The sequence below is a fragment of the Diprion similis genome, chromosome 1 (genome assembly GCF_021155765.1).
Source record: "Diprion similis isolate iyDipSimi1 chromosome 1, iyDipSimi1.1, whole genome shotgun sequence".
Taxonomy (NCBI): Eukaryota; Metazoa; Arthropoda; class Insecta; order Hymenoptera; family Diprionidae; genus Diprion; species Diprion similis.
The window spans coordinates 5,679,581-5,703,393 of record NC_060105.1 but is presented as its reverse complement, the minus strand read 5'-3'; the positions used below and the strand labels follow the sequence as shown (position 1 = coordinate 5,703,393).

At 40.4% G+C, this 23,813-nt stretch overlaps 1 protein-coding gene across 25 annotated transcripts in view; it reads right to left on the bottom strand.

The window, feature by feature from the left end:
* LOC124416314 (calcium/calmodulin-dependent protein kinase type II alpha chain) overlaps positions 1 to 23,599 on the bottom strand; it is a 97,784-nt gene extending 74,185 nt beyond the window's left edge. For 3 of the 25 annotated variants that reach the window (XM_046897294.1, XM_046897303.1, XM_046897265.1), the window contains exon 1: positions 23,075 to 23,583. In XM_046897294.1, coding sequence (XP_046753250.1) covers positions 23,075 to 23,139 — 65 coding nt within the window. In that variant the 5' untranslated portion in view covers positions 23,140 to 23,583. Of the gene's footprint in view, positions 1 to 23,074 lie in introns of all 25 variants that reach the window. The other 22 variants (XM_046897399.1, XM_046897409.1, XM_046897382.1 and 19 more) reach the window with 16 other exon arrangements.
* Positions 23,600 to 23,813: the final 214 nt, after the last annotated feature.

The window sequence follows — 23,813 nt, the reverse complement described above, 5'->3', positions numbered from 1 at the left end:
TGAGTTTACCACAATGGTTAAGAGTAAGAAAAGGAATTATACCTGGATGTGAGAAACAAAGACGAGGATGAAGCAGCGGGAGTAAATTGAATCGTCTGAAATGTACGATTTTCTCGTTCCGGGAGGCGAGGATGAGGACGAGGAAATGGAGGGTCAAAGGGTGTGCGATACCGCTTCGCTATCCGTCGGAGCACCGACGTCAAACGCTTAAAAGATACGTCGTACAACTAGACTTGAATACACTGAAAGGTTGTCCAAAGCGTATTATACTTAACGAGATATAGATTCTCCCGACACGCAATAAGAGCTCGGTTAACCCCAGTGCAGGTCCTTGTGCCTGGTAAGGATCTCTCAATTATTAAACGTACAGACCGCCGTCGCCGCCGTTGCTGGCCGTGGACAAAATATCATCCTCCGACGGGATCGATATGTAATTATAATCGTATAAGACGTCAGTGTTCTTCTGTAATTAAATCCTGATTGAGCACTATTCAATGCTCTTTTAAAGCTCCTCAATACATCCGCACAGTGTATTAATATACCGGCTTGGTCTACATTGATTTCTGTCCAATGATCCGGTCGAAAGATCTATACCAAATTGCATTTCAATAGCTTTGTTAGCTACGCCCGCGTGCCCGCGTCTCTTCAATTCTTCGCTCCAGAGACCGTAAATTGGTTTTACTCACAGTGGGATCAATGACGTGTTTCACAGCTCACGTGTTCATTTTTATTTATCGTTACTACGTGCAGCACACTTGCATCCACGTCCCCGCTACACGCCATACGCCTTTAAATCCATCCGTGATGGCGGATTTTATTACGAAGAGCCTGCACCAATTTTGCGACCGTATCATATTTCCCCCGTTCATTCGTTGGACAGTTTCCAAATCTCTGCATCTCTCGGTCTATGCCTTGTATTTCTACAGCATTATACAAAACTAAGATCCTAGATGATTCTTTTTTCTTTCTTCCTTTTTTTTTTCTTTTTTTTCTTGTTTTCACAACATCCGTGAAATTGATCGGTTGACCAATCGGCGATCGACAGGACAAAATAGGAACCGAAATCATAAGAAAAATTAAAACAGCGGATGAGAGGGGACGACAGAAATTATTCTCGCCTCCGGATGATCCAACTAGACTCCGAGAGATCATTCATCCATTCGAAATCGACGTGTGGACGCTATCGACGCTGACTTTCTGCGATTGATCGACGAAGAGAGACGAGTCGTTTCCACTATCGACGCCGTCAACGGAAAGAAACGAGTCGAAACTAGAAAATGACCGTGTGTTGTACGAAACGTTGCGCAAGTAACCACATAATATTATAATATACGTACGTACGTACGTATGTATATATATATATATCGTTTATGAATGCAGCAGACTGCTCGCATCAGATGTCCCCGTTATCTTCGATCTTGAAGCGAAATGAAACAGACGCTTTGTACCAGCACACGTCATCGAGATTGAAGAATTAGCAAATTCAATCGGATAAGAGTCTCACTTAACGGAACGTCCTGCATCTCCGTAGTCCGGTATATCATCGAAATGGATGGGGGGTGGGAGAAGGGGGGGGGGGGCAGATAAGTCGAAGTCAAAGTACCCGAGTCTTACGAAATATCATTCGAAAGAACGGAGATAGTCGGTTTAGAAAGTTCTCCTTGCCGGGAGGAGATGGGGAACCATGGTCAATTCCATTCGGGGACGACAATGGACCTGATAATATATACCCTAACCCTCTCTTTGTTCATCTTCTTTTTCATTTTGTCATACCGTGAAACTATGAACGATAAGACGAGATCCGTGGTCATTCATAGAGCTCAGCGATACGTTTGCGGGGCCACACAAAACATAAATGACGGGAGTGTTATTTTTTTTATGCCCACCTGTCGCCGGTAGATCGATAACGATTGAAACCTTCACCGAGCAAATTAACGACGTGTCATGCGCTAATTCTGGACAAAAACGGGTTACGAGAACCGAATTGTAACCTTGTAAGGAATTGACATCGAGCGTTTTTTTTACGCATCGTCGAAACGTTTGCGTGATTTTATCGCACCGTGTAGGGTGGTCGCGATTGATACACGCCTGTAGGTATACTTTCGTGGGTTTCGCAATTCGACATCGCCGGTCTTCGTGTGTAACGCACCTTGAGAGACAATGACCCGCGAGTTTGGAGAAACGTTGGTATCATTGAAAGGAATCTAAATTAAAAGATGTCATGTTGTAAAGAGACAAGAGCTGGCGCTAGAACAACAGGCTTGTAATTAATTGATGTCATGCGGTGCAGGCCTGGCGTGGGAATTATTTATTTGATTTTTTCTTCCAACGTACGCAAGTATTAAACAATCGCGTTAACGTGCGCGATTTCACTTTTTGTCGCTGTTGATGGTCTCGTCGAGAAGATTCTAATTCTTTCGATGAATTCGATTCGATTTCGATTAAGGTGTGCGCGTACCATGTACCTTCGTACCTACGTGTTGAAATGAAGGATATAAAAATAAATTTAATACGCAATAACAATGAAGAGTGGATCCGTGAAATATATTCGCACAAGTGTAACATTACCTAAATATTCTTTCTCCATTTCCAATATTTTATCCACGACCGCAGATTCCACCACGTCTTGGCTCAGAGCCACGATTATATACCCAGAGCGACTTGTGAGAGGATAGTCCGAAATAAACAAACATGCGTCTACTTTTTAGAACCAGCAGCACGAATAGGCGCAATAATAATACCAGTCAGTTGAAAATATGAAATATTATTTTACCCAAGTTTTCGATGTTCAAGCGTGTGGCTTGTTGCATCTGGAACGCAAATGATTGATCGCGAAGCTACGGGACGGTGAGACGAAGAATTACGACTTCTCAATTCCGATCCCGTATTATCAAACGGTAGCCATACGCGCGGTACGTTACGAAACCGTAATTGATTAATGGGGGTCCTTCAACGTCGTACTTTCCTCTTATTATGTCACAACGGGACGCGTGCGACATTATACAGCCGAGATTCGATCTCCGAGTTTAGTGGCACATTTGTCTTTTCCATTCCTGGACCATGCGTGCCACACACTGTCAGGATTCTTAAAAATGATCTACAGTCTTATGCCTGTGCCGGCGCTGCGCTGGCTGTAGGTGCCGCGATCAAATCGTCATCATCGTCTCAACTTTCGAATCTGAATGCTCGGATGGTTTCTGGTTTTTTTACCTTTATTGTTTCTCTTTTTTAAACTCCCTTTTTTCCCCTCTTACTCAAGAGGTTGACGGGGCACGCTTGTCTCGAGTCAAAACAAATCGCTATCGTTCAGGCCGAAGTTGAATCTTAATTTTTCAGATCAGATCGTAAGTCAGTCTCGAAATCTGAGTGGTCTTTTGTATGGATAGAAGGAAAGGATAAAAAATATCGAAAAAAAGAGAAGAGAAAGGGAAACGAATGTGGAAAAATTCGTGGAATCGAGTTCGAAAAAGTTTTATCGATTCACTCAGCTGAAATAAAAAGCAAATGAAAGGAAAACACGACCGCAAACCTTTCCTATTCGCAAAAAAAAGAAAGCATGTCAGCATTGTTTTATCGCGTTTCGCACTAATATCTCCACCTTTATACCTACGACGGTGATCCATCTCCGCTTATCTTTTCTTCAATTTATTTTTATCTCCCACTTGGACCTGCCCCTTATTCAATCTAAACAATTCCATACTCGAATCCCCTCCCAGTAGAAGTCCCTGATCGTATTTGATAGGATGTGCCTCTAACAGGCAATTACCCGTAATTCTCTCGGACGGGATTTTGACCCGCCCGCGAACATCTTCTTTCAGGATCGCTTTTTCTATACGAACAACGAACTATGTCATATTATACGTCGGTATAAGAAATTATCTCGGCATACATCCTCCGAGGAATCATGAAACGATGGTATGTAAATGATGGAAGTAATTTCTGAGTAAATAGGAAACAATGATGATTGAAGAACGAAGAAACGCAGTAGAGGAAAATTCCACCGCAGGTTTCCGGGATCGAGGTTAAGGCTCGTGTACTTTGCTTGGGAAGCGACGTCGTTGAAAAGACACCATTGTCGGTATCGTGCATTCTCGTCTCTGGCAGGTCGTCCTCCGCGAGACCTGACCAACAAAACAATGACCCACGACTGGGTACTGAAATAGCGATACTCGTATCCTCTCCTCGGTCTTTGTGGACGCGTCGCCGTTGTCGCGATCGTTAGATCTCGCCTTGCTCCAGAGCCGCGTGCATTAAACCTCTGCGCTCTTCGAAAATAGAACTACCAGTAATCACCTTGCGCCGAGGGACGAGGCTCAGCTTATCATTATTCTCGATGAATTCCGCGCTGCGGTTTTCAAAGGAAAGTAGTAGTCGAGCGCCTTCTCCCTCCATATCACTCTCTGCACGCTCAGTTTCCCGCCAGCTCTATTATTCCTCGTTTCCATGCACCGAGGAACGTGTCAACTAAATCAAGCTTATTCCTGGGATTCCTACTCGTGACGAGCAAAAAGGAAATTAAAGTACGATACGAATCGCCGGAATGATAGTGGAAACATGTGCCAACGATGCATGGACTGCACTTGCTGGTACCAGACCACGAAAGTGATGCAATTACTGCCCTAAAGAGGATAAAAAATATGGCCGGAATGAAAGTGTGTAAACCGCTGAACTCGGGGCATTAACATTGATTAGCGATATTTAGGACGCCCATTATTTCCCTCTCTCTCTCTCTCTTTCTTTCTTTCTTTCCTCTCGGTGAAACTGTCAATCGAAACGGAGGCGAGATGTACTATCATGGATAATCCTTGTGGGGAATGGGTCGATTGATCAGGGGCCATTCGTTCCCGATTGGATGACTGGTCGTCGAAGCGATCAGATCGACGTGGCGTACCTTCGGCATTGTGCTAAACGTTTATTGACGTACTTGTCCTCGACGATAAAAATCGGCTGCGGAAATGACGGCACGTCGTCTATATTCTGCACGTCACGTCACCGTGAAGAGTGCGTCTCTGCTCTGATCGCATAACAAAGCTGAAAAGCGTGCGAGTTGAGATAATCGCGACTAATCGCTATAGATTAGCGGGATTCTAAACCCTCGATTCCATCCCAATCACGCCGTTTTTACAAACTCGATAAACCATCGATTATATACATTATCATCTTCTATTGCCGAACGTCATCCTCCTCGAACATAACGAGACAAGGTCTCGTCCTTCCAGTGTTTACCAAATATCCGTCAGTTGCTGAAGTCCATTTCGACTCGTTTAGATGCCGTGCTTGTGACTCGTGCACAGCACGTTCACACATGGTCGACGTCGTTGTGACGTGTTTCCGTAGGAAACTGACGTGGCACAACTCGTTATCCTTGTCACCAAAGTTGCGTTCAGCGCCGTTTGTTTGTTCCCGTCTGTATGGCTTGCACATCCAACTTACCCAGACGTGTCATTCACCTTCCTCGGCAGTTACGATGCGCCGCGACGCGCTCTTCGTACCGAAATAATATGTATGATTCAAGTACCTATCGCTGTTCGTTACACTGAATCAGATATCGATTAGAAATGACGCCCGTGCTCGAATGCTTTTGTCAATGAATACAGCATGTGTCTAAGAAAATTGCTTATAGAGAATCACCCTTTTTCTTCATATACTATGTATACTAACTGTAGACAGCACACGTAAGTCGTCAATTCGTCATTGATTGTCTTAATCGAATTGCAAATGTGATTTATAACCTGCAGCTCTGTCGCTGTGAGATTCTAAAATAACTTGAGCAATAATTTTTTCTCACATAATGAGGTAGCAACCGGCGTTAACTGTGGGAAGAAATAATGGAAAGGGATGAAAAGAATTGTCATCTCGCACCCATGTACCCGACAGTATCGACATATTGTGACGGCGGTTGACCTTGCTCTGGACTTTGAGTGTGTTTACGAAATTTTCCGTTGCCCGTAAAGCCCGTGTTATTGAATTAAGCTCGTCAGTACCGAGCCGGTATCCATCGGGAATAGGTAGGCAGTCAATACCTCCTGTAATACGGAAGGAATCTGTGCTGCCTTCGGCGAAATTATAACGTGATCGGGTCAAAGAGGTGTAAGCTTCGCTTCTCGTCGCTTCTAGCCGGGTGTAATTCGAGGAAGATGACAGACGCGTGAAATTCTCCTTCCACCACCCTGCAGGTGGTTAAGATCAGCCCTTTAATTCCCGTGGTGATGTGATCAAATGTATCTGATGCAGTGTGTGATGTGTGACGTCGTGTTTCCTGAGAGTCCTGTTCGACATTCGTCGAGATCCAGCCTGGGGAGAAAAGTTTCGGAAGCATCTGCAGCTGCGCGTTGATACCGATGTGGAAACGATGCGGTTTCATCAGGTATGTGATTTACAGTATAATACATATTTATATAAATAAATAAATACGCGGGTAATGTTTATAGTTCGGTAAAAGATATATTCTAGAGAAGATGGTAATTTTTTGTCGCATATATGAAATAGCCTCGAGAAGACGAGAAAAAATAAACTTTAATCGATTACATCAACCGGTGAACAGGATTCCGTGGCGTAGATGACCCTGCGGATATCTTGATTGCAGATTGACGGTGGCGGGCGTAAATTTAGGCCAGTTATGATCGGCCAGAACGGTTGACATTTCTACCGCAAAAATATCTCATCCACCATCTGTTTATTCTCGTTAGTGTTCTGTGCGTGTGGGCATAACTATTAAGGGGATATAATATCAGAAACTACTAAGGGTGTATTCTCGATTGGAAAAAAAGAAAGGAAGGAAAAGTAAAGGGGGAGGAGGAGAATCAGCGTCGCCTCAAAGAAGTACAACAAAACCTGCATCGAAGAATCGATAATTTTGTATTGTACACGCATTTGTATGGTAAGTTCGGCCGTCAATCGGACTCGTATAAGAGAAACTAACGAATGATTGTGTACCCCGTCTCGCTAAATTAAAAGGCTTTGATCGATTGGTTTTCTCTACCGAGTCATTGGCAAGAACGTCAAACACGACAATCCATTCGATTCGATTCCATTTCACCGCGGTCGGCCTGAATCGGAGTTCCCGTTCTCTAGGTCGCGTAGTAGTGACCCCCCTCGACTATTTTCCTGCTAGAAATCCACTATTTTTAGATATGCCGAAGAATAAATAGCCGACCATCGCTTCGAGCCGGCGTGTATCAGCCACCTTCCTTCTGAATACGCGTATTTACAAATTATCCACCCGCGTTCATCGATGCATAAAAGAAGAGAAAAACTCCGAGCCTGTTATTGTGATGCATTATGTCCGCGACGGTCGTTCCGCTGGTGTTTTGCAAATGCATGTTTTTCATCACCGCGCGCAATTAATACGCACATATGCGGCACGAAGAGTTTAATATTCGAAATTTTAGACCCAGCGACTCGCAAAAACACAGCAAAGAAAGAAAAAAAACGTTCAACCACTAACCGGTTGCCTCTGCAGCGGTGAAAATTACTGCGCAGTTTTTACAGCCAAAATTGTTGCAATTTACTTTTGCCCCGTTTCTTTTCTTTCTTTCTTTTTTTCTTTTATCTTTTTTGACTTCTCTTGAATTCGCCGTCGGCTAAATTACGGCCTATTATGTTTACTGCATGGCGTAAATTATTTAGTCAGACCCATTCATCAGTGTGTGATCTGGAAGTAGGTATAGGTATCTACATTCGCGAACGTTGCCGGCATTTGCTGCCGATATCATCGATCTTTTAAATTGCCTCACGACGTGCCGAATTTACTTTTAACGACGTCTTGATTTCGTATCGACTCTGATTGAAATTAATTGTAAGCGCAGTTACTTGCCAAATTAAATACATGTGTGTGTGTGTGTGTGCACGCACGCGTGTCTATGTGAAAAGAAACAGCCGCGGAATTCAACGTGCAATTATTGCGTTTCGTTATTTTAGCACATACATAAGACACACACATGTACGTACATATATATATACGTAAGCGCGAGTAATACATGTATAATTGCGATTGTACATTATATGCCGTATGTAATACCGTGTCTCGTTTTCCAATTGCAAAACCTTGTAATATTGCTCTGAAAGACCGTCACCGCAGCCGATTCATTTTACAAGCGTGGTAGGTGTTCAATTGTTGCTTACGGAATAAACGATCGAAATTCATTGAAAGTCACATATGTGATAATAATGTACAATTTGAATGAAATCCAACAGCGAAGACTCACGGTGTTCAATATTATGGAATACCTTGTACGTGGATGTGTGGTTACCCGGTTGACAAATGGCGATAAGCACAGAGATATGAATCAAGTCAAACCGAGTAGACTAACAGGAAATTACTGATTCTGATAAAATCAAGGACGCGCATATTCTTACTTATTGTTACTCTGTGCAGCATTGTTTGACAATGAGTAGTTCGTACCTACATCGATCCGAAGCCGGCTTTCCATTCCATTTATACCCCATTCGTCCGAGTTTCTACATGACGGCATGACAGATAAGGAAACGACATTGGTTTATCGGAATTATTATTGTATACTACGTTGCTTTTTTGTATGGAGAAGAAAAAACAAGAACGGGGTAGGCGGTATATAAAAAATTAATTCACGGTCGATGGCTAGTTTTCTTATTTACGATAAAGTGCGCGCGAGATTTTCAACACCCCGGTGATTTCTATTCGGATTAGCTCCGTAAAACCATTCGTTACGTATATATTCACTACAATAATATATGTTTTTATTATACAGTGTACAAATCCGCCTATAATTCAATGTAAACTGTTACAATAAAAAGAAAACTGGCATCGCCGCGGCGGCTGGACGACGGCCAGAAAATTCCGCCAGAACGATCGCTCTCTGGCTCTCTTATAATCGCGATCCTTATTCTTCCCCGCTATACTCGTTATCGCAACCTTATAATACCTTACAATATAATGGGATTTATTTTAACCCATTTTTAAAATGCGAAAAAAGATCGCTCGGCCTTCGTTCCTTTGCGATAGAATAAACGTTATAATATTATATTCAAATATAGCAGGAAGGTCTGTTAGGATCGATTTCAATGCGTCTTCCCTTCCCTTCCCCTCTCTTCCCTTTCCAGCTGACGTTGCTTCGCATTTGAAAAACAATGAAAAAGCTGATGTAAATCTAATATGTAGATATAGGTACGTGCAGCTTGTTGTATAACGTTGAGTGTATTGCGTACGACCGTAAAAAAGACAAGAAAGAAAAAAAAAAAGATATTGAACGAAAAAATCTCCTCTATCGAACAAACGGTAGGATAATCATTGACACCTGTCGCACCCAGTTCTAATACAGAGTTTATACACCGCGTTTCGTGTATTTTATTTTCTTTTTTTCTTCTTTGTCACGGGATCTAGATTTACATAAGTCTCAGGCTCTGAATAATATTGCGAATAAAATAAAAGCGGTAGAAAAAATTCCGGCGCCACTCTTACGCCTGCGATTGTACCATTTGTGTTTGTTTTTCCCTCTTTTTTTCTCGGTTGATTTTCTTTTTTTTTTTTTTTTCTATACTCATCGTCGCAGGTTAAACGTGTAATTGACCATGATATGGCACCCGCAGGGTTGCAGATCTTGAGTAAATTGTTTCCATCGATATTTTTCTTTCTTTGTGTTATTGTTTTGTTTTTTTATTTTATTTTTTTTTTTAGAACAAGAGTAATTGGTATACATATAGCTACGCTTTTAATTCGCCTAACGAAATTGACCTTCCGATCTAACCTCGCGTGGCGAACCTCGTGATATGCAGATGCGAGAGATATTGCTCAATTTGCGAAGAGAACAAATCTATTTTCAACCGCAATTGTTACGCGCGTATTATGTTACCCATATACGCGCAATTCTGTTATAGGTACCCAACGTGTAATGTAACGTATGTATGAGTAACGTTTATACTCGTATGTAGCAATGTCTGACGGATTGACAAATGGCGTTGTCTGAAGAACGATCATCGCTTTCCATCTGTCGTTACGCGCAACGTTAACGGCTGTGTTTCGAATTGGTCTATACCGCAGATCTATAATGCTTCGCGGTTCGAGTGCAGAAGAAAATATTCAATTTATGCGCATATTTAGCAGCTGCATCCGCTTCTAGATCGCAAGAAGATTTATCTGTCCGTGGAAATCTGCAGCGAAGTCGATCGCGTTCTCAATTTTTACGATTTTCAAAGTAGGGAATGCCTCCCGGTTCGCCGATCAGGTGCGTAATCGTGTAACATCGACGAGAAACCTCTGTGTAAGTTTTTCCGGGTAGTGAAACAGGAGGGATGAAAAATCGGTTCAGAATTGCCGGAAAATCGTCGTCTCTTCGTGAAATAACAAAGCAGGGCTTCGTCCGGAAACTTAACGGAGGTGCGGATGATACTGCGTTTAATTTTTCATCAACTCTAATGAGAAACGAGGTGCTAGAGGAAGAGACGAGAGTCAGCGAGAGAGGGAGGGAGGGTCGTGTGTAATTAAAATTGCAATCAGGAATCAACTCCGCGTTAAACCTTACAGCGTGGAATACTGAAAACTGTACAAGAAGTAGACTGAAACAGGCTACCAAAATTACCGCCAATGCCATATTTCCAACGCGAATACAAACGCGGAAAGAGGCCAAGCTAGGCATGACCAGCAAGGACAATCACTCGGATGTTCCAGGATAGCTATCCGAGTTTCGCGAGATTCGACAGCTGTCGACCGGCTTTGCCAGTCATCCCTGTTTCCTTTTCCTTCTTCTTCTTCTTCTTATTTTTCTTCTTCTGCGCAAGCATCAAATTTTTGGCCGTATTGCTGGAGCTATTGACCCACCGGGAAAAGTGCCTGGTTCCTGCACCGTGTGTGGATATAGATGCTGTTTCCGTGTTACAAGGTGTCACACACACACACACATACACACATACACACAGGCCCATACTCCCTTTCGGTTAGGAGGGTACCTTGACTTTTCCCCCCTTCACCCTCTTTCCTCCGTCGGTCTTCTTCCGGTACGAAAGCGGGTCGGGAAATTCATCAGATCCCGGATATCCGATCGCCGAATCATATACCTCGCGACGCGTCCCGAAGGGTCCTAAACTCGAGACCCGAACGATCGAATACTTTCCTTATTACACAGGGATCATCCTTGTGATCACTTTTCTTATTTCGGCTAATTTGACCGGATGTGGAGGAAAATTAGGGACGAGCATAAACATGTGAGAGGATTTAATGTCCAGATGAAAATTGAACCTCTTCTAGACCATGAAAACTCCTTCAATTTTTCCGTATCCTGATTAACTGGTACCCTGACGGTCCTTTACTGGTTTCCAACTTTTCTCCGATGGTACAGTATTTTAGGAAAAAAATCACATTTATCGCGAGATTATTTGACGTTTTGGAATGAGTGGTGCAAGCGATGTTACGTGGCGGAGTATAAGAGGGGAGAATAACGGTGGTTGTTCGAGGCTTTTTGCAGCACCGCCTTCGTCATAACTGCCGTCATAGCTTCGAGAGTATAACTTTTTCTTCTCTACGATATAAATGTCATCCTGCGACCGTACGGTGGGAAACGGTTGACATGTTGGGGCGAAGAGGGAAGGGGAAGGAAAATTCATCTCGAAAAGATATCTGATCGTAAAATTCTCCTTCTTATGTTAGCTGAACATTTCCCGAAGGAAACTTTCCGCAGTCCTAGTCCTGCGATACTATAGACGCGAACAGACTGCTCGCCCCGATACATACTCCAGTTATATTTCTACTTCTAGTCGGCTATACGTATGATGATATGGATTCGTCGAATGATATAAGTATATTAAATGGCACCCGCGTGACATTAAGGAAATTCTTACGACTTAATCATTATTGGGTATGTGCCGATCCTTTATAGCCTGATTCGAAATTTTGAATATTTTTACAACCTACGAAAGTACGGATGAAAACATTTATTCTTTATTCCATCGAAAGGTATAATCTGAGAAGTGGAATGAAATAACGGTGAATGCCATAGAAATCTCTCCTTAGGTTCGTCAAACGTATTCTTACCGTTATCATCCACTCTTTTATCCCCCCCATATTTTTCCCTCGCTCTCTGTCATTACTCTGTTATTTCAACAGAATGGTACGTATTTTGCTTCCTCGCACGTCTGACTTGTCGGAAAATATTGTCAAGAATGGTTCAAAGTATATATCGAGAAGTTAGGATTGGGCGCAAAACGCTTATACTCATATGTGAAGTTATATGTTACGATTTGTTTGTTCCGCGGTATGAATTTTTTCACGTGACTCGTCAATTGCACGGAATTGAATGAAAAAATTTTAATTCTAGCGGCAGACTAATACCTTTGATAACTTATTTTAGACAATCAATCGTACTCACACAGAAGGAAACGCATACATATTACATGATTTCCTTTCAAAGATTCTTTGAAGAAGTAACAATAACTAAATAAATAAATAAATAAATAAATAAAAAACGGATATCGCGTAGATTCGTATAATGCAAACCGGTATCAATTCCGTCTAATGCTGTTTGCAATGCCAACAATTTTCAGTCCCACAATCGCATTCCTGAAAACCGTCTCTTCTCTTCTTCTCTTCCTCTCTTCCTCTCTTTTTCTCTGCTTTTGCGTGTGTGCGCACCGGGCTTTAAAGGCAAAGGGCAAACATTGATCGAGACGACAAGTTCTCGCGGAAAAATCTCTCGGGATGTTGTAATGCCGGAGCGTGTGACACGTGCGAGATGAAAGGGGAGGGGCGAAAACGAGGATCCGGAGGGTTCCAGTTCCCGTGGGAACAGAGCCGAGTTGAGGCCTCCGCAGGATGGCAGGTCACCGAGGCAATGACAGCACGTGTAATATCTATCTATACGCCGGGGGCGATACTCGAATCCTGGCAAGACACTAGTATGCATAATTCTCGATATGTACAAGGGGAAGAAAGGATGCCGGAGCTAGTTTTTTTCCTAGTATGTGAAAAATATTGTAGCGGAGTATATATATATGAGAAACCTACCTAAATGTGCGTCTTTTTTTGCCAATTGTTTTAATGAACGTGACAATTAATTCCACTTTAAACGCACCTGTTTTTTAGGAAAAATAATAAATTTTCTCAATTCGAAATTTGATTGAATTATTTGACTTGATGGCGGTTGAAATTCTAAAGAAAACAAAAAAAAACCATAATATTTTGCGACAAGTCTAGTATTTTTGCTGTTAATCTTGGAAAAATGAATTACATTAATTCAACTTTAACCTTGAATAGCGTTTGAAAGAATTTAGTTTTCAAAAAATTATAAGAGATCTTTTTTGTAGAACATTAAATTCTGTACAAAAATGTGCATCGGAAATTTATGTGCATTGCCTCGTTACTGAGCTACAAAATTCAGAAGTAACTAAAATTATTTTCTCATGTTGATCAAATGGAAAATGGAAAATTGCGTTCAGGAACCACTAAATATTAATATTTAGGGCGTGGATCACAACAGGTGTCTTATTTATTCTTTTTACAACCTTTAAACACGTGACATCGAGGGAAAAAACAGATGATTTTTTTGAACCAATCTAATACATATTATAACTTTTACGATTTTCTTGCTAATTTCACCCGCAAATAGATTTACGAGTTTTTCGGTTCGGTTTTTTCACTTGATAGTCGCGTGTCTTCTAGGCTCGCGGACTTACAAAGAGGACTCGTCGACTTTACATGTTGAATATCGTTTTTCGCGCGTATTTAACTACCGCATAAAAGAGAAGCTTTTCGGCGTCGTAAATTTCAATGATCTCTCGGTTGTTTTGGCTTTTCAAAATCGCACTGCAATGGCTCGTTAAAAATCACAGGCGTATAGTAGGGGTCCCTATCTATGATCGTATAAACGTTCTGTAATGCACGCAATTAATCGGTTGCTCTTCGAGTCGCACAGACTTCGCCATTCATTCATTTATCTATGGAAGACGCGAATCCGTCGGAAGATAGAAAACGATTGCGGTTTCTCTCTCTCATTCCCACTCTGGACCTCTCACACGTCAGTACTCTACTGTGTTTATTTTATTTGCCCGGATCCCCTCCGCTTACATGTTCAGATATCATTTCCTTTGGTAAAATCGTGACGCAAACCCCAATGGCCGTTGACTGCTTGCAGTCAACCTTGCCTAATAATTGTACGCACGTCGCGTAAAATTTCCATTTTTAGCTACCACGAAGAGTCCTTGTCTATTTTCATTTTATTTAGTATAAACGAAAAATACATCTTCGAGCACAAAACGTTAATGAGTTTCATGGAGAATTAACTAGAAAATTTTATAATATGTGTTTCTGCTGTTTTTGATTATGACCAGTCGTAGTATATTTTTTTATAACCGTTGCAATAACTCGATGTTGGTGAAACGATAAAATGTTGACGTTAAGGCCTTATATGACCGAAAAAATTTCAGTTAATCACTCGAAACAGTAACTTGCATTACATTTTCTTGTCACTCCAACAATGTGTGAACCTTTATTGTAACGATACCGATTCTACCAGAATTTTCTCTCAAACAATATAACAAACAAATTTTTTCCCATTGTCGTATTATACAGCCATGCGAAATGTGGTTAAGAAAAATAAGAAAGAAAAATGTAAATTGCGTTTCAACGTTTAATCAACTGGCAAACTGTAAAAGACAAAGAAAAAACAAATTATAATTCTCGATTAATTTGAAATTATTACACGTTAGCTCCGAGGTGCAAAAAATGCAGGAACAGTAGAAGCAGATCGCATACGTGCATGCAGGGTAGGTATATAAACTGCGTCGATGACCTTTGCTCTGTGATTCTCTAAGCAGGATTGACACGCGGCTGCCTCTTTCATTATCGAAACGTAACCCCCCCCCCCCCCCCCCCCCGCCCTTCCGCCGCTTTTTCCACCAACCTCCGCACAACCCCCGGATCTATTCTTGACTACGAGAAATTGGGACGCCTAGTGCCTTTGCTATTAATAGTAAATTCTCTGCCGCCTTTTATATAGGCTACAGATTCTTTGATCAAAATATTGACCCGCGTCGCTTGTACATATGTAGGTATACATATATCGAAGACGATATCACGCGCTGTTATCACCGTTGTTCGAATCTATGTATGTATATATGTAGATATACGAGATCCAGAGTGTTTAATCTGTAGAGACAAAGGCAATGAAATAAAAGCAGAATCAACATTGCATTTACATATAGAAGAATTTATTTCGAGTGAAAAACGAATCTGGGAGTTGATACAAAAATTATTTATATTTATATACTTGTACTTAGAATTAGCGAACATTAAATAAATTTTTTTACGTCAAGCGAATTAATAGACAGCTAGGTATAATGATGTAGACGAATACATGCGTGTTCGTTTGTGTCAAATTAGTCTGCAGAAGCTGCAGACTTGTGATTTACGATTTGAATAAATTTGTAACATTCTTCCCTCCTTCTACTATTCCGACAGACATGTCGACGATTTGCACAAGTTTTTCCCAGCAGCTAATTGGATATAAGAGTAGAGGACACCCTCTCTGCTCTACTTTCCTCCTCTTGTGTATTCATGATCGCGAAAACTCTCTATTTCTCTCTCTCTTTCTCCCTCTCTCTGCTATCCGAGCCTCTTCTGCACTTGTCGCATCTGTCCAGAGGGTTAGAGGAGGGTGAACCTTGAGTAACAATTTGAAAACTTTATGCAGATGACGTAAGCGCGAAGCTGCTGAAGCCTAGAACTAGAAGTCGAGTGTCTTCTTCTTATCGCGTAACTTCAAGTATGCGAATTGCGTCATGTTCTAGATCCGAGTGTGTATAACGTCACGATCGTTCCAATTTCAACTTCATTTCGATATGTACATACGTTTCAGAAATTACATATAATTTATACTCCTTTAAAGAAAATCAATCTGTCATCTTTATTTGGCTGGTGGTGCGCGATGCTGTTTCATCATTCGGTTCAACTATAATATGCGGCACAAAATGCTGACCAGCTGATGAAATGATATATCACACATCGTATATTTTTCGGTTCGTTAACGCGTTATAATGCGTTTTTCTATGCCTGCCTGGAGCCACCTTTGTGTTCATCATGCAAAGTATCAGCTAATTAAGAGTGAAAGGTAGAAAGACGTCGTTAGATGGAAATTTCTTTGGAACCAATTCGTCAAATTTTTTTTCTCTCCTTCAAAAAAACCTGGGAACGTCAACTTATTGCTTTCGAACTGGTTGCATTGGAATTACGTTATAAATGACGAAACGCCGCGTCGTCTTCTTCGGCGTCATGTCTCGACAACGAATGCAGGCGTAAACTTCTCAAGAGTAATATCGGAGGCAATATTTATTATGGTAAAAGCTATAAATCGCAATTATGGGCTTGTTTTTTTTTTCCTTCTCCCTTACATTATTAACGGAATTTTTTCTTTCCTTTTCTCCTTATTTTACCTGCATTATTCAACATTGCACATTTCATTGTTCCGCTTTTTTCTTACCCCCTCCCCCCCCCCCTCACTTCACCATATCATATAAATTCCGCGTAATACTTTTGTTGCTGGTCCGTAAGCCGCAGGATGATGTTTTCTTTTATGTTGCACAAATGACGGTCGTAAACCTCATTTCGAGCAAATACCTTCGATAATTATTATCCGTAACGTAACTCGTAAACAACAGGCCTTTGCCGCAGCTACAAACTACCTTTTGAATGTTAGTACTTACGCGAATTATACGCAAAAAAACTAGAACGATGAAAAAAATACAGCAGCAACAACATCAACAATGAAAAGAATCGCGAAGCAATTTGGAAGTTAATTGATTGCCCCATGTAGGGATAACGCATCTATAATTATAGTGACGTCATTTTAAATCCCATTAAAATGAATTTAAGAATGAAAAACATAATGTATATATGGGGCATTCCAAGTGTGAAATCGAAAGTCATTTGCCTCATGTCATCAGATCCTTGCTTAACTTTTTTTTTTTGCATTGATTCCACTTCAAAAGAATCCTAATTTTTTTAAAGAATTTTCTCGATACTCCTGCAGGTGGCGTGACGATCGTTTTTGTGTAAAAAAGTGATAATTAGAAAATACACCATTTTTAAAATTTTGCAGTTTTTCAAATAGATCTTGGGTCAAAAATAAGTAATATTTATCGTATTCAGAAAGTGGGCTGTGGATGCCTGATATTTAGAAAATTTTTCTTTTTTAATTTCCAAAATAAAAAAAAAAATAAACAAATCAAATCCTAATAGTCCTTACAGAAGCGGGAAAAAGATAAAAAAAATAAAACATGTCCTGGAAAATTTTGATGTTTTGCATATTTTTCAAAATAAATGAGAAAAACCTTTTTGTCCTTTGATCTTTTTTATTGAGAAAAAATTTTGGAAATTGAAAAAAAGTTTTTAAATATGAAGCAGCTGCAGCCCACTTTCTAATTACGATAGATATTACTTATTTTTGAACCAGAATCTGTGGGAAAAAGTACAGAATTTAAAAAATAATGTTTTTTTAGTTATCCCTTTTCTACGCAAAAACGATCGTCGCATCACTTGAAGGAGTAGCGAGAAAATTCTTTAAAAAATCCGGCTTCTTTTGAAGTGGAATGAAGGCAAAAAAAAAAAATTATGCAAGGATCTGATGACACGAGGCAAATGACTCCTTGATTTCACTTGGAATGTCCCATATCTGGGTGTATAATGAATCTGCAATAAAAGAAAAAAACTCAACTTCTGTAATTGAGTTCACAGAAGCTCGCAAAACGAACGTCGATTCGTTAACTCGACTAATCACCTTTATGGTACCCCACACCTACTTGTGCCCAATTGTTACAAAGGTTGAAGGGGGTCAGAGAATTTCAAAGAGATAATTAATTACATGTTCTGGTGTATGTATATATTATATATTGGGAAAAATTTCGTGATCCGTCGTGAAATTTGGAAAAAAGGGTCCGGTAAATAAATAAAAAAAAAAAAACTCTGCGAAAGTGTTCGACAAGACTGTATCAGTCGGTCCTTCGCCGATAATGAGAACGACATTAACAATAGAGATAATAATGATGATGATAATAATAATAATAATGATGATGATGATGATGATGATGATGATGATTATGATGATGATAATTTCATGGCAGCATGAATCTCTTTGCGAAGAGTGAATCAACGGGCGCGTCCACGACTTTACAATAAGTTTTAATTAACGCTAAGCAATTAAAATTGCGATTTCTCGCACGATGCCTCAAGCGTCGACCTGCAAGTGCTTTAGATATTATAAACGCCTCTTTCTCTCTCTCTCTCCCTCTCTCTGCTTTTCTGCGTTATATTATTATCCGTACCTATGTATATATACACATATATTCTATATATTTATATATACATGAGTGATTAAATTAATGTTGTAAACCAAAGAACAGGGGAAAAAAATATATACACCGTGACTTGAATTGCCGTTGGTAGGGGTATGTGTAATACATACGTATAATTATTGATATATATAATACTTGTCAGCGTGTATTTACCGTTGAATAGTGTCTCATAATACCGCCAATAATTTTATTCATAACTATGCAGCATCGGTCGATTGAATATTTTATCATCACCGGAAACATCGAGGGAAATGATAATAATTATTCCTTTCAACTTTCATCGGCAATCGTACGAGTTCAGTAGCGGAATCTAAGTTTCGTTATAATATATCTATAGTTTACTTATCTACGTATATTATTATTGTTGTTGTTATTGTTATTATCATTATCATTATGCACGCTAAACGCTTCCGTGTAGGCCACATTGATATGGAATGTGAAATGTTTTTCTGACCCTGAAAACAGTAGCGAAAAAAGAAAAGAATTGTCAAGGGGATGAATTACGCGGAACGGAAAATAAGGCGAGAAAAAGGTGTAAAAAAAAAGAAGTATTATTCAAATTTCTTCTCGTCACTTCTTTAAGAAGAATAACGCGGACTCTTTCTAATTGGCACGCGCATATCTGCGACCTCGAGTGACTTTGTGTCCAATGTATTTTTGAAACCGAAGCCGAAATATATAAGAGCTGCGGTGCCGCTCCTCTAACGAACCCTAGAAATAATTATGAAGCATGCTTTTTTCACGCCCACCCCTTCTATTATTTTCATCACAGAAAAGACACACTTGGAACTGGGTAATGAAATTATTTCGTTACGCGCGATGTATAACGTACGTGTTAAACATTATACTTTATACATGCATACATGACACCTATGTCATTTAATAATAACGGGGCTGTTGGGGAACGAATTATGTAGTACAGAGTAAAAAGTTTAAAGAGAATTTGTTTGAAATTTCATGTTTCTTCTCCCCCTCGCTTCCCGTTTCTTTTTTTTCTTTTTTGGTATTTTATCGGGAATTTTTTTTATCGTTACATGAAATATACGTCGGAAAGTTTTTATTTGTTGTTTTAGTTATAACGCCGAACAGTGCGGCGCGAAATTTGTTATTGATTATCGAGTGCGATGTGCGGGCTGTGCTTTTTCTTTTCTTTTTTTTTTTTTTTTGTTTTATTACTAATTACTTTAAACTTTCTGCTTTTTTTCGTTCTCTCTTATTTTAATCACACATTTCAAATACGATAATCGAGATAAAAAAAATAGGTATTCATTCTTTGGCCTGTAATACGTTTCACAGCGCATTTATACAGTCAATTTCATTTCACAGGCTGAATGAACGGTGCGGTAATTTGTCAGTGTCGCGGCCAGTCCACTGTGGCTTATATTCCCCCTCTGTGCGCACTTTTTTTTTTCTTTTCCTTCTTATTTTTCTTCGAAAATTATCTTCCAATTCACGCCACTCGTTTGAAATATAATACTCTTTGTGATTTTTGAATCGCGCAATTCAAGATTTAACTGTTGTAAATAGCTAACTTACAATTAGTCGAGCTTATTACAGAGATGAGGTTTAAATTTTTTTTTCTCTCGCTTGTTCGTCACCGAAGCAATATTTCGGATCAATGTTTCTGCCTCCGGACTTTCCTTTAGTTATCATTGTTTTTAAGCGTAACTCAACGTTTTTCCAGTTACCAAAGTTCAGGGGGTGGGGGGTGAGTTTGCTGCTGAAAGAAAATCTGCTCATTAAACTCCAAGTCTCAAACCCCAGCAGACTTGATCTTACAATGAAAAGCGTGCGGAAGAAAGGCTTTTCTGTGTTCGTCGTTGAGAAAGTCGTTGATGAATTCACTTTCCCTTTGAATTTGCGAAATTCAATACACGTACTTGGCAATTTTAAGCACGAGGTGAAAAATGTGAACATAAATGTAAAATACGTCGCGAATGTAATCACGTTTGAATTTGATCTTTAAGCGTGGAAGACCTGCTCGTTATGAAGTAATTGGGAATAAATCACACAGGTCGATTGAAATTGGTCACCCTAAATACATAGGGCATGTTTTAACGGCTTTCCTATACACCCACGCATACACATTACACTGTATAATTTTACGACGCGCGTGATGTGCACATTTGCTCTAGGCTCCGCTAATTACAGGTTAATAAAAAACGATCGAACCAATGAATTGGAAATTGCACTCTGGATAATAATAATTATATATAATGCACGATTATATATGGTCGCGACGAATTGGACGATTGTTTTGGTTCGCCTTCTGTTTCAAATTATTATTATTTTTTTTTTTCTTCATACCCAGGTTAATATTCCTTCTAATAAAAAAAATGAAACAAAAAAAAACAACAACGAGCTAACAATTTACCGTCACAAATCTTGATTAGAAACGCCTCACACACGTTTTGACATTCGTTACGCGGGCAGCTCGCGTGCCGCGAAGCTTTGACTCCCGTATCGAATACCAAAACGAAAAATTATAATAACAAGGATATCAAGTCTATTTTTGTGTGTATATATGTTTTTATTGTACGTGTGTTACATTCTCAAGTTTTATAACTTTGACTAAATTTCCTCGTGCAATCTACAATTCTCAGGCATAAATGAATTTCTCAGTTTTTCCAGATCTATAATGATAATGACGTATTGAAATAATCCAATCGAACTTTTCGATATTCACGAAATATCAACGAAACTTTTATATTCAAAGAGATTCAAGCTTCGCGACTTTCAGTATAACCGAAAACGAACAATCTTCTATCCAATTATTAATTCGATAATTTTCGCTTTCGTAAATCAATCGTGAATCACGTATTTACATGAAACTGAAGCTAGCAGCCAGAGTTAACAGTCAAACCTGTTGAACTTTTTGGAAATAGAAAAATGCGGTTTAACTTTATCCTCTTAATTCTATAAAAAAAAAAGTATTGAGGGTTCAAGGTATTTTACAAAATTTTGATTTTCCGACTTCACTAACTTCTTAAAACGAACGTTAGAACGTTTAGCTGCTGATTCTAGCTGCTAACATCAGCCACGTCGTTTTTACTGTCATTTCTACGTCCGGCCTGCAGTCAATCAGTAGGTAATACACCTTCAACCCTACGTATACGACAGTAGGACCAGGCAAGACGGAGACTCGAGAAGTAGTTGCGTCCAGTAAGGGTAAGGCGTCGAGTAACGATCGTATTTTCACTCTTTTTCCTCCCCCCATGGCATACAGCCGGCGGTGCAGATCGAACAGTACCTGCGTAAAAATATCCTGACCCTTTATCCGAGTGTGAAAAATCTTTACAGTACCAAGCGGGTAAATTGGTTTATAAAAAACAGGCTAGACTGGCCTCTCTGTGGTGGAATATTTTCAAAAATAAAACCCCGAGCTGCAAAGCCATGCGATTTATCATCGAAGAATAAAAAGCACACTTCGGTAACGCGTCTCCTGCCTGCAGTGCAGGGGTGGTTTTGCGAAAGAGGGTGTGGTCCCAGGGTGTTATTTCCCTTTTCTCATTCTACAATTCCGCCCGCGATATACGTATATCATATCGCGTTACGTTGCAGATATGGTACCAGGGTGGAGTGGAGGTCGTTTTGAATCGCGGTTGTCTGTCCGAGCCGAGGGTGTAAGGGTGAATCGGTGAAGATTAGATTTTAGAAATTTCTGAGAAAGTTCGTAAGTGGGTATATTCATCGTCGATAACGTGCATATTTCGCGCATGATATGCAGGCATGTTTTCATTGCGATAATTTTGACACAAGTAAAAGACTAGACGAGGATTCGCGACGTGGCCGGAAGGCTCGAACCACCTGCACGACGAGTACGAACGTGGCTGCAGGTCGCGGGTATCGATTCGACGACAGATCGCGCCGAGCATTTCTCCTATATGTATATAATATCTACAGATTTTTCCAACTTCCAAATTTCTCCAAACGCTTGACCCGCGATCGTTACAAGTTACGTAGCACTCTGAGGAACAGTGCAACGGTAATATTATCAGTGACGAAGTACACCGCGGTCGGACATAGAAATGAAGAGGAAAAGAGACAGAGAGAGGAATACGCGCTACTCGATCGACTTCGACTTCGGACGTTGCTTTGGCCTGTTATTATATATAGCCTCCGGGCCGCCGAAACAGAGATAGGTAGATAGAGAGATAAAGAGAGGGAGAGATGTAGATCGAGAGAGAGAGAAAGTGCGAGTTTTAAATATAGACGAAATGCAATAGTCGTTCGCCCGGACCCGTGGTGCGTCAGTTTGGTCATCGTCGTCTGCTAGAGCGATATCCATGCGCGTGTGCATGCCTGGGTGTCTGCATGTCGCGAAACGTACGGCGGCGGCCGGCTGTCCCCGCTCTTCTAGCTTGCTAACTAAACTGCGATCACTTCTCTCGACGCCGGGTTAAGGAGACACGGGAGAGGTCAGTCTGCGGCTAGCGGAGGTATTGCAGCCTCGGCGAGGGATTCCGATGCATTGATAGATGAGGCGATGACGATGACGATGATGACAACGACGACGATCAGGAGATGATTTTAATTTTGGGAAATTGTGGGAAGTTGTTTTTTTTTCTTTTTTTTTTCCTTTTATTTTGGTTTTTTTTTCAACCGGCAAGGAACGGCGGCCGGAGGCGAAGACGGAGGACGGACGCGAGGCACGGCGTAATTTGAAAAATAAGTAATGAAAATAGAATGAAAATAATGAAATTTAAGGAAAAAATAATAATTGAATAGAAACGATTTCATTTCATTTGACGTTTCTACTTACTTTCCCAGTTCCTCCTTAAGGTCATAGTTATCACTGAAACGCGTACAAGCTGCTGGAGCAGCCATACCGAAAACTACAATATTTACCTCACTACTGAGAAAGCGGCCCCCGACACTACGCTAGGAAACTGGCCGGTCAAATTCGATCAATAAAAACTATGGTAATAAACACAGCGATTGTTTCGACAATTTTTATCAATCTCTATTGTTATTGGTTATTCACATTACTCTAAGGAATTATTTTATCACGGAGCGTATTTCGACCTGCGTCCGTTTCACTCGGCGTCGGTGGGTCAACTGACTTGCGTCGTAGACGCCGTATTACCCACCACCTCCAATGAAATATAACCGAGGAAAGGATGCTCTTCTTTTTATCCCCGTTTTAAAATTAGACGATTTAAAAAAATTCAACCGTAACGATTACTTCGTCGACAATTTCAAACAACGATTTTATGTAATTTACTAATATCGCTTATCCACACTCGCTGGTAACCGTACGGTGCTTACACGTCGAGCTTCGTTCAACTATTCCCTCTTCTCCTTATGCCTTCACTGCTATACCTATACTGCGAATTGAAAATCAATAACGTTGCGGGGCAAAATATTTTAAATCACAATTCCCCTTACACCGAACCGCGTTTGACCGATTTTCCATTGCCTAGGCCCGGGAAAAGCATTTTGAAAATTCGTTCCTTGCTCTTATTTTTTTATTTCTATTGATATTTTCTCGGTAAGTTGAT